Genomic DNA, 17,426 nt, shown 5'->3' with positions numbered 1-17,426 from the left:
CAAATTATGGGTGATAGAAGGGGACGAGAGTGCCTACCAAAGTGGGGATTTTGGTGACGTGCATCAGGTACATATTGCACAAAGTTAAGAAGTTGTAATCATGAGGGACTGAATGCACCTGATCAGGTTGATGGATCATTTTACTGTTTTCAGAATAAATTACTAATCCGGCACCGGGATTTATTGAAGCCCAATCAAATATTGGGGAGATGACACACTTAATGAGAAACTTCTTAATCTAGAATTCTACTATTATGCCAATTGAATCAATGTCCGTTTTTTTCCCATTTCATAACTGCGAAGGGAGTGTTTCAATGGTAATTTTTAGTCTCATTAGAATTAAAAATCCTAATCCATGACGATCATCTCATGATGTGCCCTCATCTCAAAAAATCTCTCCATCGATTTTAAAATACTTCTGGAACTAAATACTCCCAGACCCATGTAAATAGGAATGCGCTATTAAGTTTTTGATATTCACTCGTTACTTAACTTCCCTGTTGTCCCACGAATCCCATGAAAATAATGAGGCTTGGATATGCAGAGTACTTATGGGGTAGTTTCCACCGAGACATCGCAGATGCGGGCGTTGTAAAACTATGTTCCAGGCACCTGCTATATTCTAGCCTCAGTAACTATCGTGAATTCGTGTCTTTGAAACTTCACACAGATGTGTTTGTGCACGATGCAAATAATGAAAGGAGGGGAAGTTACGAATGAATGCATCAAGTGATAGTACAATTATTCTGAGAAGTATAAATGAAGAGGACAACATCGTTTCCACATACTTCCGAGGTGTTACAATACCAGTCTAATTGCCCTCTTAACTTTTTGTTTTGCGGTTGCAATTACTTGTCTCATCAGGATCAATCTAACCAGCAATTCTCACTAACCCAGATGTTGTAACAATAATAGCCTCAGAAAATGGCGTCTATCCTGTTTTTTTTTTCTCGCCATAGATTTCTCGTTTCCGTTAATTTCCGGACCCCTCAATTTTCTCTCTTAATGCTCATCAGGGAAGAAGGGCGAGAAAAAAAATTTCAACAAGTTGAGTTGACTCGGGAAAATATCTCATAGACCGGTTCCTCTGTATATTTCAGAATACTGAGGGAAGAGCAGCTATTAAAACTTTCGCACTTTTCTCCCAGACTCATCCCTATTCCCTTCTCCTCACCCAGTGCAACGTTGATGTTTTCTGTTCTCCTCTTGTTCGAGTAGAGAGGGGCAATTGACGGAAGGAGAAAAAATTAACGCTGAAACGACGGAGAAACTGACGTCCCCGGGATACGGTAACGTCAGTTCTGAAAGGGGAGAAAAGTAAAAGAATACAATTAGGTGCTCTGAGTCTTCAGCCTTCGAGAAACTCGATACAGGATTCTTCCATCTTTCTTATTCCAAAGACTGCATAAATTTAATTTCCATATCTATCTCTGGAGAACATTTCGATGACGTCAAGAAATAGGTAATGGACCCATCGTCTCAATGATTAGGAAAATAGACGAGTAATAGGGGAACAGAGAAGTTTTCTCGTGAACTACTGTTTTGAAAGTTGGGTGAGATCCACCATTCACTCGAATCACAAGTTGCCGACTTCACAGTTAACATTTATATTCTCAACAAGAGTTATCGACAATTTGAAAAATACCAATGAACCTTTTATCGAGCAGTAGCGCCTAATTCAAAATCTAATCCTGATGTCTTTCCTTATTACCGAAATTGGATCAGACTACGATGACATAATCATAACAAGTTTAATTACCGATCTAATTAAGGAAATACTACCAATCAAAATGAAATGGAAAACCCCAATTGAAGAATTGGTGGCTATCGGAATAATTTGAACGTCCTGATATCCGCTGAGGTAACATTCCATGAATATTAATACCTCAAGTAATATGCATTACTTTTGGGGTGAATAGCATGTTCGATTTGTCATATCACACGTATGAAAAATAGGAGAAAAAAGTCTACAGGGTAAAATAAAAAACTTGGCTGAGAATTCCAATCACAGTTGCAATTCTTTTCGGCTTAGCCATATATTGAACGAACATGACAATGTCGATAATACGAGTGCGAGTCAGCCAGGCCTCTACGAGCGGAATAATCTCGCACGTTAGCGGTGGCAAAGTGGTTTGAGTTTGAAACGCGTACGTATTGGATGCTAGAGGAGTCAGTTGAGTTGAGAACAGTGGGATGCATACAAGAGAGAGAGAGAGAGAGAGAGAGAAGGTGAGTGAAAGAGCGTGCGGAAAATGGAAAACCGACGTTACCGAGAGGATACCACGAGAAGTCATTTCCCTGAATTGCAATTTCGCGCTGACGTTCGCAACTCTCGACATTCGTTGTGACTGAGTAAAATCGGTCTAATGATGCACACTAGACTTAATGTATCGTCGCCTGTTGGATTTGTTTGCGATTCATCTTTTTTTTCCTTACTGTCGGCTAAACGGCATCACGAAAAGCTAAATGAGGCGCCTGCCGGTTACCTAATTTGAATGAAAAATCCACGATTCATTGGAATTCTGGTGGCCTCCATTATCTATCGCGTTCTTCTTGTATTCAATACCTCGTCAGATATCGGATCATCGAGAGCATGAGTGGCGTTCGGAGAAAAATGTAAAACCCTTTATTCCCGATTGATTTGAGATATTCCCTGCATCTGATTCAATCCAATTAGCGGCCCTCCCTCAAACCGCCCTGCGTTAATTTTCAAGCTGCGCAATTAAAAATGGAATCGCAACATTAATTGAAATGAGGGTCTGACTTAAAGGAAAGTCCTGAAAGAGAACAGTGAGAAGGGAAATCAGTCCCTGTTCTAATGCGAGTCCTAACGAAAAATCTTATAACCTGGGTCAATCATAAGTAAATCCTGCAGTCAATTAACACCTAATGGCTTATCAGGCTACCCTTCGAACTCTAAAAACTTATTCCATTTCCTCTTTGCAGGAAAATATTTTTTTATGCACATTGTACCCACAATAAACCGATTTTCTTCCTTTAAAGGTGTAAGCAGCCTGCGGAATGTGAGACTGGAAATGATACCGGAGGTGGTTGAACGTGGTCACGAAGTAACTCTACGTTGTCATTACGAACGCGAGAACGAACCACTCTATTCAGTAAAGTGGTATCGTGGAAAGCATGAATTTTATCGCTACTCACCGTCAGAAACACCGTCTATTAAAGTATTCAATATAACTGGAATAACAGTCCATGTAAGTATCACCATGTACATCATTAAATGAGTGAAAAAAAATTTTGTTCAGCGTACATTACATTACATTGTTTATCGGAGAATGAAATAGAGTTTGTCAATTCACCACTTGCACCTGTGGCACTTAAACCGAAACCTGTGAATCATTATTTGCCACACGATTTGCGCAAACATCCCCGGACTATTTGCAATCAGCTTCAGCGTAAGCTCCGTGACAATTCATGAATAGTATCGCAAATACAGTAGCATTTGATTCACGTAAAATTTCAATACCGAACGATTGAAAAAAAAATGAATAATTGATTTATATCGTGCTGAGATTAACGTGGATTATTCTGCTTTTTCATATTTCAGCGTGATAATTCCGATCACGAGCAGGTGACTGTCATGAATGTAGATTATGGACTGACAGGGAATTTTAGCTGTGAAGTAACGGCCGATGCACCAACATTTTCCACAGAGGAAAGCATCAAAAAGTTGCGAGTTGTATGTGAGTAATATTCAATGTTCAGTATTTCATGAGACCTATTACACCGAATAACATAAAACCATAAAATATGAGAGCAAAATAGAAGCTTTTCAATAAATTGAAAAGGCTTAATATAATTCGATCATTTAACCACAATTTCGAGTGGACGAAACTCTTCCCAAATCTATCAATCATCATTAACTTGCTCAGAATGATCGACAACTATTGAGTACAACTTTGCGCTCTTAATCAACCGTCAACATCAATAAATGTCATCAGTGGAACTCCAAGCTGTCGCTAACAACAAAGTTTTAATCAGCATGCAACGATAACGAAACCTCCCTCTCCCTTCCACCCCCATTCCTATCCACACAGAATAAAGTGGAAAAGACACGTTGGAGTCTGCCTCACCCTGATCCTCACCAAAGATTACATTACCTGCTTCTTGATAAAGGGCCCTGTGGTTGTGTTGCCATGGCTCCGTAGCTCTTCACCCCCTACCCCATGCAGGTTTGAAAAGGGTTACAGACAAGCCAAGAAGCTTCTCAAAGGATCACGAAACCCATCGAGTTTTCTCATTTCTCTCGTGACGCTACCACATCGAGACGATCGACCGCATTAACCACGAGGGAATATACTACTGTGACTAGTTCCTACTTTTCAATCCGATCCTGAGGTATATCGGTATTTGCGTAAAACGATTGGATTCTCTGTTTCAGTTTGGAAGGACGTGCTAGAACGGAGAAAAAAAAATTAACTGTTTCGATATTTTTTTTTTCTTCTTCTGGATATACGTTTATTGAGAAAACCTATTTCGAGTTGTGTGCCGTTTGGATATTCGAGGCACAAAGGTCACGATCACCCAGGCTAACTGGTAACCCGATTCGATTAATTGTCCTATCGTTCCGCGAATTGCAAGTTCATTTAGTAGTGTGGATTGGCAATGAGAGAAATTCACGAATTTCCAAGGCTTCGAGGGGATTCGCAGTACTGCAGAACAATTTCATCCGAAAACTAGAGTGAAACTCGTACGTTAAACGACGTATGAAATCTAAAGGGAAACGTGAGTTGGTACACGATACTATATGGGGTGAAGGGGTAGCGAATAGAGGATGAATATATTCAGATGTAACAATCACCTTGAGTTTCACATCGTGATCTCCTCTCGCCCTCTGAAATCATGAGTTTAATTCCAGATGTAACACAGATTTTCGAGGGGGTTATGCCTATATTCGTTGGTGAATATATGTCGATGGAAGTTTGTGGGAATATTCGGTGTGTATGTGAATTATTGAGGGAGGATATGTTTTATCGTTTGGAGTTTTGCTGATGTCATCACAAAAACGTGGGTACCAATCAGGTACAAGAGCGATTTGGAGTAAAAGATTTGGTGGTGATTTTTATATAAAAGTAGCAATATTGTCGATGTGGACGTCAAAGTATTACAGTTGGTAGACTATGATCTGGGAGATCTTGAATTTTTAACTGTAAAATCAGGTACGATGATATCCCTTTACTGCTGTAAATTTACATATCGGAGATTCACCTGACATGTGCCGTTCATCTACCCGCAGCAATTATACTTAGTCACTGATATCATTCTGTTTCAGCTCTGCCAAAGAGCAAACCCGTCATCTCTACCGAACGGAGCCGTTATGATCCCGGAGACACGCTCAAAGCAAATTGCAGTGTTACACCATCTAAGCCCCCAGTGGAATTTGTTTTCAAGCTCAACACAATAGAGGTAAATGCACATAAGCCTAATAACTCCACCTTCCAATCCCCCATATTTACCTCTCAGTTCCTATAACAATTTCACCATTCCAACCCTGATGGTTTCATCATCCCTACTACCAAATTGCGTGACCCCTCTGAATTTTAGCAGCGTTCGGCCACTTTCGGCGCGGATGAAAAAGATTACCCTCGGGTAAACTTCGATCTAATGAACGTGTGCGCCAAAGTTTCACTATTTGCCACACCCCTTCATCGAGCTCCGCTTATTTTTTTTTCTCCGTCTGGGATACATTCGCTCCTTCGACTCGGCGCAAACCTTCTCCACGTTCTTTCCAAAAAGATCGTTCCCCACGACCGTCATCACGTGGAAAATTACTTCCCTCCGTGATCCGAGTTTATATTTTCGCATTTCCTATACGAGCCGACGTATATACAGCAGACGGAAACGAGAAAAATTCTATGTTTCAAGAGAAATTTCTTAATTTGGCAGTGGGAACCTATGACAAGCACCACACTATGCAGGTGTATGATGCTCTTAAAGAGTTACCTGCGTCAAGCAATTTTCTCTAAAAATAAGAAAGTCTATTCCTCGGTTCAAGCTTCAGGAAATGAATGCCAGGAAATCAACTCCCATAAAATAATGAAAGAATAGTAGCGCCATTCGACAAAATCGATATCTTTAATGGACTCGAATAGGAGCAGAACTGTTGATGACGTGAATGTCATAAAGTTCGATAGAGCTCCAAAAAAAATTGTGGAGCTATATCAAAGAGATTATTTGTGAATTGAGACGGCTTTTGTTTACAACTGCTGACTAGTAAATCAGTAATTCACTTGATTTCAAGATAATCACCTCGAAATGGTAATCAATAATCTCGATGCCGGCCTATCGATGTTTCAGCATCGGCATCGTCTTGTAGGTTCACATAATAGGACATTAACCTCACCAGCTAACTAAGATCAGATTCTTCTGGCATTGAGGTGTTGTCCCCCAATCCTTTGACCCCAGCCCATTCCTTAACGCCAGATCCAGTGATTCATCCCGAGTTAATCGGGTGTACCTACTTCACCCCCATTAGTTGCAAACCCCAGCTCTTGAAATTCCAATGGCCACATTCCCCTGGTGCAACTGGAGCAGACAGAAGATGATTTTCGGATGTCATATCCAAGAATGAGAAAAACCAAGAAGGAGTATGGGGTATTATGTATGGAATATGCAATGGAGAATCGATGGTGAAACATTGAAGATTATTTCGAGTCCAATAGTCATGACGCATAACATCTTTCCAACCCTCATTCTAATCACAGTCAATGATACTTACCATATCGTTTGGGGTTACTTGTATCTCGTTTGCTTGGAAAACAGGGGACAAAGAAAAATTGCACGAAGGAGAAGGCGGGGGAGGGAGGGGGGGATAACATCTCGAATGGCATGGTAACGACGGAGAACACATGACTCACATTCTCCGCTGCATCAAATTTATTCGTCCAAGTTCTTGTTCATCTTTTCAGCATTTTTCCCTTCTTTTCCTCAATTCTACTTTCTTTCGTATCTGTCTGAGCTGACGTTGTCAGGGCCATTTGGCTGGATAGGATTTTCCAAAGACCAGTATATACGGAGAATACGACTTTTCTATGGGGATTTACGGAGTACCCTGCACACTTGATAGCCTGTAAAACGATCTGTGATTTCGTAGAGCTCGTCTACCCTTAGGACGCGGGCGGTATGTCACTGATATTTGTCTTTTAATTTTCGACGTAATAGAACTGAAGTGACCTTCCCATTAGTTATATGCGAACCTTCCAGCCCTTATTGCCCTTAGGAGACGTCAAACAGATTTGGAATTTTCTAATATAGATTCCTCTACCTGTTATCCACATTGGGAACGTTGTCATGACCATTCTGAAATCCGAGATGATTCCACTCGTGTAGCCCCACATTTAGTCTCTTTCTACTTGCATGTCCCTCGCCACTTTAACCGGAGACGACTATAATTAAATACAGCAATGCGACTTAGTGAAAACATACACCAGAGCAGATGGTTCCTGCCTCTCTTGTTACGAATTAGCTTAACGATGCCAAGAATCCAATTTTATGGTAAGTTAATCTGGACCGTGTGAAGACATTGATACTTTGCGTGGAGTTCATTGTTAACCAGGTAACCAACACCATTGTTGGATGCTAGTATTGTTAATATCCTATTACCTTCTTCCTTTCCTTTAAATGTCTGGAGGCGTGAACAATATACCCGAGAAACACTGGTGTCGGAAGTTAAGACACATCTATCTTCATTTTTCCTGATCTTTCTGCACTCAAATTAAACTCTTTCTTAGTGGGGCACTGAAATATGCGTTGAAAACATCTGATGATGGCCTATCCTGATGCAGTTCATGTCTTGTCGTGGTGGTGCTATCAGAGTGAACGGGGATGTGAATAAAATCAAAAGATATTCTGATTTCAATCGGTGATATTCCATTTGGCATCGGTGGTAAATAGCAAAAGACTGGTGACATGAGATCCACTGAAAACTGATGATGGCTTTGATCATGTTGATTATAATGTTATCGGATCGGTCATCCCATTGAATGTGAATCCGCTTCATTATCATCATATGCTTGATGAAGAGTGCTTCCATAGACAGGTAGAAAGAGGAATGCCATAGGCTTACACTGCCCCAGTAGCTAGGATAAACTGACCGATCGGTTAATTGTACGTGGAATGACTGTCAATGGGCTTCCGACTCCCAGTGGTTGAAGCTCATTTGTTGATGGTATCAATGGACCTCCACTCTCCTTCTGCCCCAATTTCCAGGTTTCATCTTCTATCCTATTCTCATTCGGGAGCCTTTACCAGACACATCCGATTCACCAATTTCATGGCGATTTGTATCATGAACCCAACTGACAAGCTTAACGCATTATTATCTCCATTTCCATCACGGTTGTGAAAGCTAAACGGCTAAGCTTGTATTAACAGGGTTTAAGATCCATTTCAAATTCACCCAATACCCGAGTGCAACGTGAAATCAGAAATCATAGATAGCAACAAGGATTCTTCAAGAGTGTTTTTCCGCATTAGGTATTATTCACGTACCGCTCTTGGCTGAGCCATTTCTGGTGTATGAAACACATGTCAAGGGTTAAGTTGTACATCGACAGTGACACGTAATGCTGATGTAAACAGGTTAAGAAGTACGATAAACGCGATAGTGATGGCAACAACTCAGCACAGGTCTAAAATTTTGTCGAAACCAAAGTCGGAATTCCATTATGGAGGTGAAGCTGAAACTAACTTATCAAGACAAAGTCAATACACAAGCAAGAGTGTCCTGATCGAGTAATGGAAGGCCATGAATGCAGATGGATCCATTGTTTTCTCGTGAAGAAGCTATCGGTGACTCCACTGTTTCAGTTCTCATTCTACTCCAACTCTTCCCTCCCTCTCTTCTTCATCCAAATCGCTTAACTCGACCGTCTGTATTCCACAATGACAGATGAACTACTTCATTAGAAATCCATCAACGTAACCCCCTGTTTCATTCGATTGAGTTCGATTCAACGAGGAGAAGGGGTCATTTCTCTTCATTCAGATGTATCTTCAGCAGTAATATAATTCTCAACCCAGTTGCTGAGTCGCTTTAACCTTTATGCTCTATCTAAATGTGGTACGTGCACTCTCCTCGGGCAAATATTTGACAGAGTAAATATCTGGTAACGTTCGAGCCCTAGCGTATCGTCTATCTCGAGGAGATAGTGAGCTTAAATGTTCTGTGTCATTTGTAGTTACACTTCATCGTTAAGGAGGGGGGGGGGGGTAATGATACTGCGGGGCCTTTGAGAAGCGTCTTCATCAGAGGCCAGTCAGAGACGTTGCTGTTCATATAATTGTAGTGAAGGTAATGTAAGCTTCAAACTCCTCGAAATATCGGATTCTGATTTGCATTTATTGCTTTGAGGATACTCGAGGAGAGGATTGTTCCCCAAATATCGAAATAATTAACTGCAGTGATAATGGTGGCGAACGGTGGCCTTATTCTGTTGCTAAGCTTATGATGACTTTAGAAAGTCATCATTGAAATGCTTCATCCTCGACATTCATCATTCTTCCTTGAAAGCCCATTAGTTCTTGGGCACAGAGGAAATTATATTGAATTCAGTCAATGCGGTATCATCTTGAAAGAATATTCAACTGGGATAACCTCATTATGAATCAGCTTCGAGCTAGAATAACATGAAGAAGCAGAATATTTATGATCCCGATCACTGATCAAGACCCTATTCAGGGATGGAAATAGTTGATAAGAGGGTTTCAAAATTTTTCACATTGTATTGAAACAATAGGAGTCTCTTGAGAGAGACTTGGAATCAAATTGAGCGGAAAATGATTCGGGAATTTGAATTTCAGGTACGATTTCAAGAACTTTCGTGATTTCGTATAGAAACATCTTGATAGGTTCATTCGTAAACTGTGGGCAGTATACATTTCACTGAAACAGTCAACTCACCACAGATAAATTCTCTCAGATGAAAATATCTCAAGTAGACCAGCATATTATGTATACCTAATGCACTTGAAGTAGCGTCAAGAGAGATTTATGAATTGAAAGGAAAAATCCTCCGTTTCTCAGACAAAAACAAATGCAGCAAAACAAAAGAAAAGGAATTATAGGCTTCTTACAGAACAAAGACCTCCAACAGAGGGTTTTCCAAATTGAATTGCACTGAAGGGTGAGTTAGGGTATGTTTGATGGTGGAGTAGTGGTGGGAGGACTGGTGCAGAATCGAGGGCAGAGATCGCTTTGTTGAACGCCATCAGTAAACACAGCATCTCAGTATTGCCAATAAAATGAGGAAGTCTTTCTTTGATGTACACATTCGAATCGCAAACGATGGTAAAGGTAAATGCCAAATATCTGGGCGGAAAAAAATATTGGATTTTCTCTCGTATGCCTACGTTACATGACAAACGACAATGGCAAATGAAATATCGCTTAGACGTTCTATCTTCATCTAATGGCTTCTAGAATTTGTCCTATCGGCACCAGTCGAAGCGCCTTCCACGAGTCCTATAGACTCACGTAAACGCCATTTCTCCAGCTGAGGTGGCAAGAAGTTTAGATTGGGTATACACGTGCCAGACGTATACGTTTCGGTCATTTTCACCGATTGCAATGTTACAACAAAACTCGGAAGATTGAAACAAAATAAATATAGAAACAACGATTGAACATTGAATATGCAATCTACAAGAGTTTATCGTCATCGGTGTGGAATTGGATGGTGAATTTCAACGTTCCCAAAAAAGAGATATTTATGGGGATGGGGCGAAGGGAGATTGGTGCCGGGGGAATGCCAGTAGCCGGGGAAAGGGAGGGAGTGAAATGCAGAGAGAGGAGACCAAGATGAATGGAGTGAGGGATCGATCGCCGTGTGGGCGTTTACACACTGAATAATATTCTGGTGCTCTCGACATCATGAATTGTCCCCAATATCTGGTGAATTTCAGCAATGGTAGTTGGCCCTCATGGTGAGCCAAAACATCCCGGCATCTAAACATCCTCTTGGCAGTAATCATACCGTGATAACGAGGTGAATAACTGGACTATAGGGGTAGATATTGATACAGTTTGTTGGGGCAACTGGAGAATACCAAAGTTACGCGCCAGATACAGATAATTGTCAATAGTTCGATAACTGTTTGTCGTAAGTAGGGGAATTCAAACTCTTTTTGCTCCTTACGAGTTCTTCTAATTTCACAGCGAGAATGATTTGATGAGGGAGCACTATTCCTCGGGATTATTACAACAATACAACTTGGGAATTTCTAGAATTACCGAAGCCAGTCACAATTGAAGATCAAAAGCCCGACCATTTAGATGCAAATCACCATAATGATACGATAGATTTCAATATAAAATTGAGTTTACTCCATATATACTTTACAAATAGAATTCACAGCAACTCTCCACCGTTCCCTTCCGCCTTGCAAACGCCTTGCAAAACGACTACCTCAAACGAAAGAAACTTTATTCCATTCTAAACTTTGAATCAAGCTCATGAATCCCATCCGTCAATTATCCTGAACGCCAGGGGCTTTACAGTAGAGGCATCCGCAATCAGACAGTCGTCTGTCTCAGATGAAAACGGCGAACTTCCGGCCCAATCGAATCCATAGAGTTTAATCGGAGCTATTACACAGCTAGCAGCTACGCGAAACTCCCATAACCCAGCCAGAAAACTAGATGGCTACATATATTTCCCGGTACATGGTATCAACTACCTGGGCCATAAGCTCGAATCTTACATGGCCAAGCGTTGGGGACAACATGCGAGACTACTTTCCTCCGTGGATGCAGCTACTGCGGAAAGGTAGATTAGATACAGGGTAGATGGCCCTACGACAGTAAAACGATAGTCCCCCCCCACTAACCGCGTCAGTGAAATACATTCAGAAGGTTCACCCTTGATAATCCCAACCACCCTCCGCTTCACTGTCTGTTATACTACATGAATTACTCACGTGAGAGGTAAAAAATCTTCCGACAGCCCTCTCGTAACAGGGGAAAATTTATCTGGTACTCGCTGTCCAATGTATTTATGTTTTGATAAAATAAAAAGGGGATAGAAAAGCGCAGATGAAATAGAGGAAGTATTTGTTTGACCTCGTCCATTAACAAATGGATATGAATTTTTTGTACCATCGCGGTATTTACAAATTCTGATTTTTCCATACCGGTCCGGCTTTTAGGAAGATTATTTCACGCCAAATGGAAGTTAACTCTTTTTAATTTCTTCCTTGTCAATTCACAATTATGGATTTAATGTTTCAACGGTTTTTACGAGTTGTCAATTGCAAAAAAAAAATCATTCATCGTGTAATCCTTTTATTCAAATGGACTCAATTCCTTTTTGTTCCACTTTTGAATTTCCAGAATAACCCAATGTGATACGAACCCTCAAGTTTATATTCCGGGGGAACAAAAAATAGATACAAAGAAAGGATACGAAAAGTTTTGCTTTATCTCGAATACTTTTCTCTGGAGTTTTTTTTTATCCCCTTTCTTTACTCTATAACAAATTCCACTTGGCTCGTTCACACCTGAAATACGCTTTACGGTGAGCGCAGTACGGCAATCGTAAGATAGAAACCGGATATCCTGATGCGCATAAATTTACACCGATTTTCCAGAGTCCAAAGGCAAAGGAAAGTCGATGAGGCATGTTTGACGTTTTTCTTTTACTTTTTTTTTTTCATTCTCCTTTTTCTATTACAGTATCAGCAAAGCACTCTTCTGTGTGCTATCAACGAAAGCTCGATCGATAATTGGCCGGTCGAAGGCAAGCTTTTACTCTGGGATTGAAAACGTTTGGTCCTGAATGCTCGTAAAAAAATGATCGAGGGAAAAAAAAATGAAAATTGTTCAGTATTGCAGTAAAATTCCCGCCTCTTATCGTTTTTATTGTCACTGAAGTCTTCGAGATTTTTTTTATCGTTACCCACGGACGTAAAAGGAATCAGTAAATTGCGAATGGGAACTCCGGATTTGGACGGCATTCATGGATTGGATTGGGCAGAAAATGTTTTTAGGGAGGAAGGGGAGGTTGGAAGGATAACTGATCGATGGAAATTTAATTACGAATGAAACGAATTGAAATGGATTCCAAATCATTATGCGGACCTGATCGCAAAGAAACCATACTATTTTAGACTTATGTTAATTTGTGAAGTATTTAATTTCATACCTATCTCCTGATGAGGAATCATGTCTATACCTGATCTGATTTCTCCTGAGCTACATCAACTTGCTTAATATCAACCAGACCAGGAACATTCGAACAGGTTCTGTGTTGACCAGAGAAGAAGGTTCAACATTCTCGAACCCTAACTGACTAAAATCCACCATCTCCAAACTCAATCAAGCTAGGTAGATAGATGAGAAAAAAAATGAAATATTCCATTGTGGTATTCTCAATATATTCGACCTCTCTTGTACATATCTTCTCGTAAAACGATACAGCGTAACTGAAGTGGTAATGCCACTGCTGGTTGTTCCGGACATTCAACCTGTTTCGAATGGCTAGTCTCGCGCCTCATATTCATGACGTGGATTTATATTGGCCCGACGACGCGTGACCACACACCCGGGTTCACGCTTCGGCTAAGGTGTATCCAAATGTCATGTATGAAACGTCACCAATCTACCGCACCGTGGGGAGGATATGAAGGTCAAATCTGTCATCAGCACTTTATCAGGGAATCTGTGTTTTGAGTCAGATGAGTGGAAATTCAAATCAAGGTAGAGTGTGAGGCTGGTGGTTTGGTGCAGTGAGTAATAAGGTCGTTGACCCATATACAAAATGCTCCGGGTTCAAATCCCGGGTGGGTAGAATGTTGCTATTTAAGCATTCAAGCTTTTGGATGAACTCAATCATCCAAAAAAACTCATTTGCAAATTATGACTAATATTAGATCTCCACCGCAGCTTAAATCAGGTAAAATTAAGTGAGGGGGCACCCTGAAGATAGATACAGTATCCATCAGACATGCTCCATGTCTTCTAAGTTCGCTAATGACCGGACCAGCTCAGGATCCAGAATTCAAAATCTTTTTGGATCCGAAACCAATTTTAAAAAAACACTACAATCGATAGGTCTCATCATTACTTGATCCAAGATCAAATATATTATCAATGACATCACGAAAGACATTTCCAGTTTCAATCATCCCAAAGGTATCAAGACACGAGAAAGGAATAAGTATTTGCACCTTGATTGATCCCTAAGACAAGTCAATCGGGCCCAACAATCCGTAATCGCGATCTCAGAGAGAGCTTCACGGGATCACAGAGTGGCATCATAAACCTAATGATGCTTATCTAACTCTATTTCTTTATTCCTTCCCAATCTCATTTCACTCCCCCTCGTGTACATAAAATCCTAATGGAAGCTTGCATGGCATCGAGACGCAGCAAAAGACGGGTAATCTCGACGCGAGATGAAACCTTAAGTGATAAAAACAGAGCACAAACTATGGAGAGCGTAACAAGAAGGGAGGGCAAAATATAATGAAAACACCGATTAAAAAAAAAAAAAAAAAAAACAAAACATTGGATGCAACTAAGCTACAACCGTCGAGGTGTTCTACGTTACAAGCTTGAATGTTTGAGTGAGCTGAACATTGAAATTCGTCTACTCGTTCCCTCATTCTCCCCCTTCCACACCACCATTTCGAATTTGCATGCATACGAAGTTTCGAGGATTCCAAGCTTCCCATCCTCAAACTCTCGCCACTTCTCCCGTGCTTGCAGGGCTGCATTGGCCAAGCACTCCTACATAGAGACGATATGCAATACAATGGAGATAACTATTCAAGTGCAATCAAACTCCAATGATACAGAGGGTGCGATGTTTCGAAAAAATAGGTTTTATGGTTTATACTTTGACGTTTACGTTCCCCAATGTTTTAGATACATTCCTATGGCCAGATTTATACTGGAGAATCTCAATTGACTGAGGGGCTTTCGTGAGGGAATTTCTTATCCGTTTAAATCCGACCCGGGGGAGCTCGTGAAGCAACGAGATAAAGATTGGAAGGAGTCTTTGCAATGCACTATTCGTGAATTTTCTCCAAGTTTCTAACCTGTACAGAAATCAACCTCCAATGATTTTCTTTTTGCTAAATATAAAATTGGCTTAAAAGAGACTATTCACTTTCCTACAATCGTGTCTCTCCAATCCAATGATCCCTAGATGAGCTTGAGTATTTTTTAGAACCGATACAAAAATCAATCGACCAATTTTTCAATGGATCATAACTACTGAGAGAGAAAATGGTTCCTGAGTCTACGTCCTGAGCGTTATACCAGGCCTGTAACTGTTCCCGTAACTCTCGAGGCCATCAGAAAAATTGTACGAGATGTTGGTAAAGAACAAACGATAAGAATAAAATGAAAAAAAAAATATGAAGAAATATTTTTTAAAACAGGAAAATAACATCAGTTTACGGACAAACTAGAATAATTCTGTTCTTGAAAATAAGTTATGTGTGTGTCAATCTTAGCAACCAGTGAAATGTCGAATATAATTCCATACAACTCTACATTTATTTTTTCCGCTTTTTTTTTTTTTGTTTACTCTCGCCATCATTCCCCGACGCTTATGGATGTGAATGCGAGGGAGGTGGAGAATTGCAGTGGCAAAAATGGCCCGTTTGAGAGAATTCACGAGACCCGGGCCAGCATAAATTCAACGGTACAAAACGAGCGTGTGAGCCGTAGGGGAGTTGGGGGTTCTTCGCGCACAAATGCATTTCCCAAGTGGTGAATTATATTGTACAAAAGGGAGAGGGTTTGGCGCCGGTTTTTGTACTATATTGTCGGACAAAACGCCGTTGCGTAAAATGTATACATAGAAAATTTAAGATGGGTGGCAGAGGGAAAGAGGGTGAGAGAGCTAGCGCTGAAATTGCAGAGTGTGCTCACGAGTTTCAAGTGCAACTCTAGGGTTTCTCACATAGTGCATCTACGGGTGCGCTGAAGTTTGTCCTGATTATACACGTACCATCGCCTGTGTTGAATTTCCAGCGATCATCGCATCAAAAGAGGACCGAAGTAATTCAGCCAGTACGAAGGTTCTCGTATTATGTTGGTAACGAAGTAATCCCCATCGTGGGTCCCCATAGTACTATTCCCTGGATTTAATCCCACCGTCGTTGTGTTTGGTATATGCGGGCAAGACGATTTCACTGTGAAATGGAGGGGTTGCTGGCTATCGATACCACCCCAGACTCGAGGATCCTTATGAATTGAGATATGCCGGACATTGGGATCGTTTACGATGGTCGCCTCATTGAATGCGAAAGAGATAACACTCGCAGTCATGGAGACATTATTGTGATTATCGAGTTTTTATCGCGATGAAATCTCACGAGTCAATTATTCACTCACAATAGAGCCAATTGTTAACAAGTTTGGAGGATTTTGCAGTGGCAAATACCTGAATCTTCTCGCATCGCAAATCCATTGAAAGTTTACATCCTGATATTGACAATTTGGAAGAGCCTAAATTCATAGAAACTATAAACGTGCTGTAAATAATCCTGAATCTGAAGCTTCGTAAAAGGAGCATACGATATATTAACTATAATGCAGATAACTATTGTCAAACGCTGATGTACGTTTGCGTTTTATATCCATTCCAAAATGCAATTGAATTCATTTTCAAAGCCCGTAAATCCCAAAATTTCACATTCATCCTGAATTTTCCCGGCTCAATTTCCAAATAGTCATCGAAATATCCAGTACGGGATACTTTTCGAGATTAAATACACACCATCAGATAAATACGGAAAGTTCCGTTTTTCCGGGAGGTAGATAACGGCATTTAGTAAATAACAGTGAAAAACGATTGAATATTCGAACTCAGTCGATTTCAATAGTAAAAAAAAAATTCTCGAACAAACAATGATATATATATTTTTTTCAGATGCAGAATTTCATTCCCCAAGGCTTTGAATATTCATGCTTCCCTACATTTCGAGGGAGATTTGTTATAACACCGCCCGCGGTTAATTTTAATATTATCCCAGTAAACACTAACATCAACCGCTGCTAACATCAATGTTTTCAAAACAAGTATTGAATTACGCTGGTGTGTTGATTTCGCTGTTGAATCATTGACTTCAATTTCCAGGATATTTGCAATGCCGTGATACTTGAATTATTTTGCTACCATCAGATAAAGTGATTTATATCAAAATGGAATACTATAAGGCCAATCTTGTCGAATTTTCAGCACTAATTTGAATGCTTCGGGGAGTGAAAAAACAAGTTCAGTCCGAATAAAAAAAACTGTTTTTTTTACCGGTACCGTTGGCTCGATCGTTATATACTTTTTCATAACGCTGACGCACTCAACACAGTTATATACGTGTATGCAAGTGTCTGCATGAGTGAGATGTTTACGTAAGCGAAATTTAAATTTTCCACCCAAACGAGGGTGGTTGTTACATAC

General features: G+C 40.4%; 2 protein-coding genes across 10 annotated transcripts in view; one reads left to right on the top strand and one right to left on the bottom strand.

Moving 5' to 3' along the window:
* Window positions 1-17,426, bottom strand: part of LOC135167414 (lachesin) — a 310,790-nt gene that overhangs the window by 203,424 nt on the left and 89,940 nt on the right. The gene's annotated exons all lie outside the window — the stretch shown is intronic.
* Window positions 1-17,426, top strand: part of LOC135167480 (uncharacterized) — a 47,620-nt gene that overhangs the window by 25,363 nt on the left and 4,831 nt on the right. Inside the window, exons 2-4 of the mRNA XM_064130725.1 lie at window positions 3,004-3,212; window positions 3,566-3,701; window positions 5,291-5,424. Coding sequence (XP_063986795.1) covers window positions 3,004-3,212; window positions 3,566-3,701; window positions 5,291-5,424 — 479 coding nt within the window. The remainder of the gene's footprint in view (window positions 1-3,003; window positions 3,213-3,565; window positions 3,702-5,290; window positions 5,425-17,426) is intronic.

This window comes from Diachasmimorpha longicaudata, chromosome 1, assembly GCF_034640455.1.
Source record: "Diachasmimorpha longicaudata isolate KC_UGA_2023 chromosome 1, iyDiaLong2, whole genome shotgun sequence".
NCBI lineage: Eukaryota > Metazoa > Arthropoda > Insecta > Hymenoptera > Braconidae > Diachasmimorpha > Diachasmimorpha longicaudata.
Note: the sequence above shows the minus strand (reverse complement) of the source record. Positions and strands in the feature narration are given on the sequence as shown.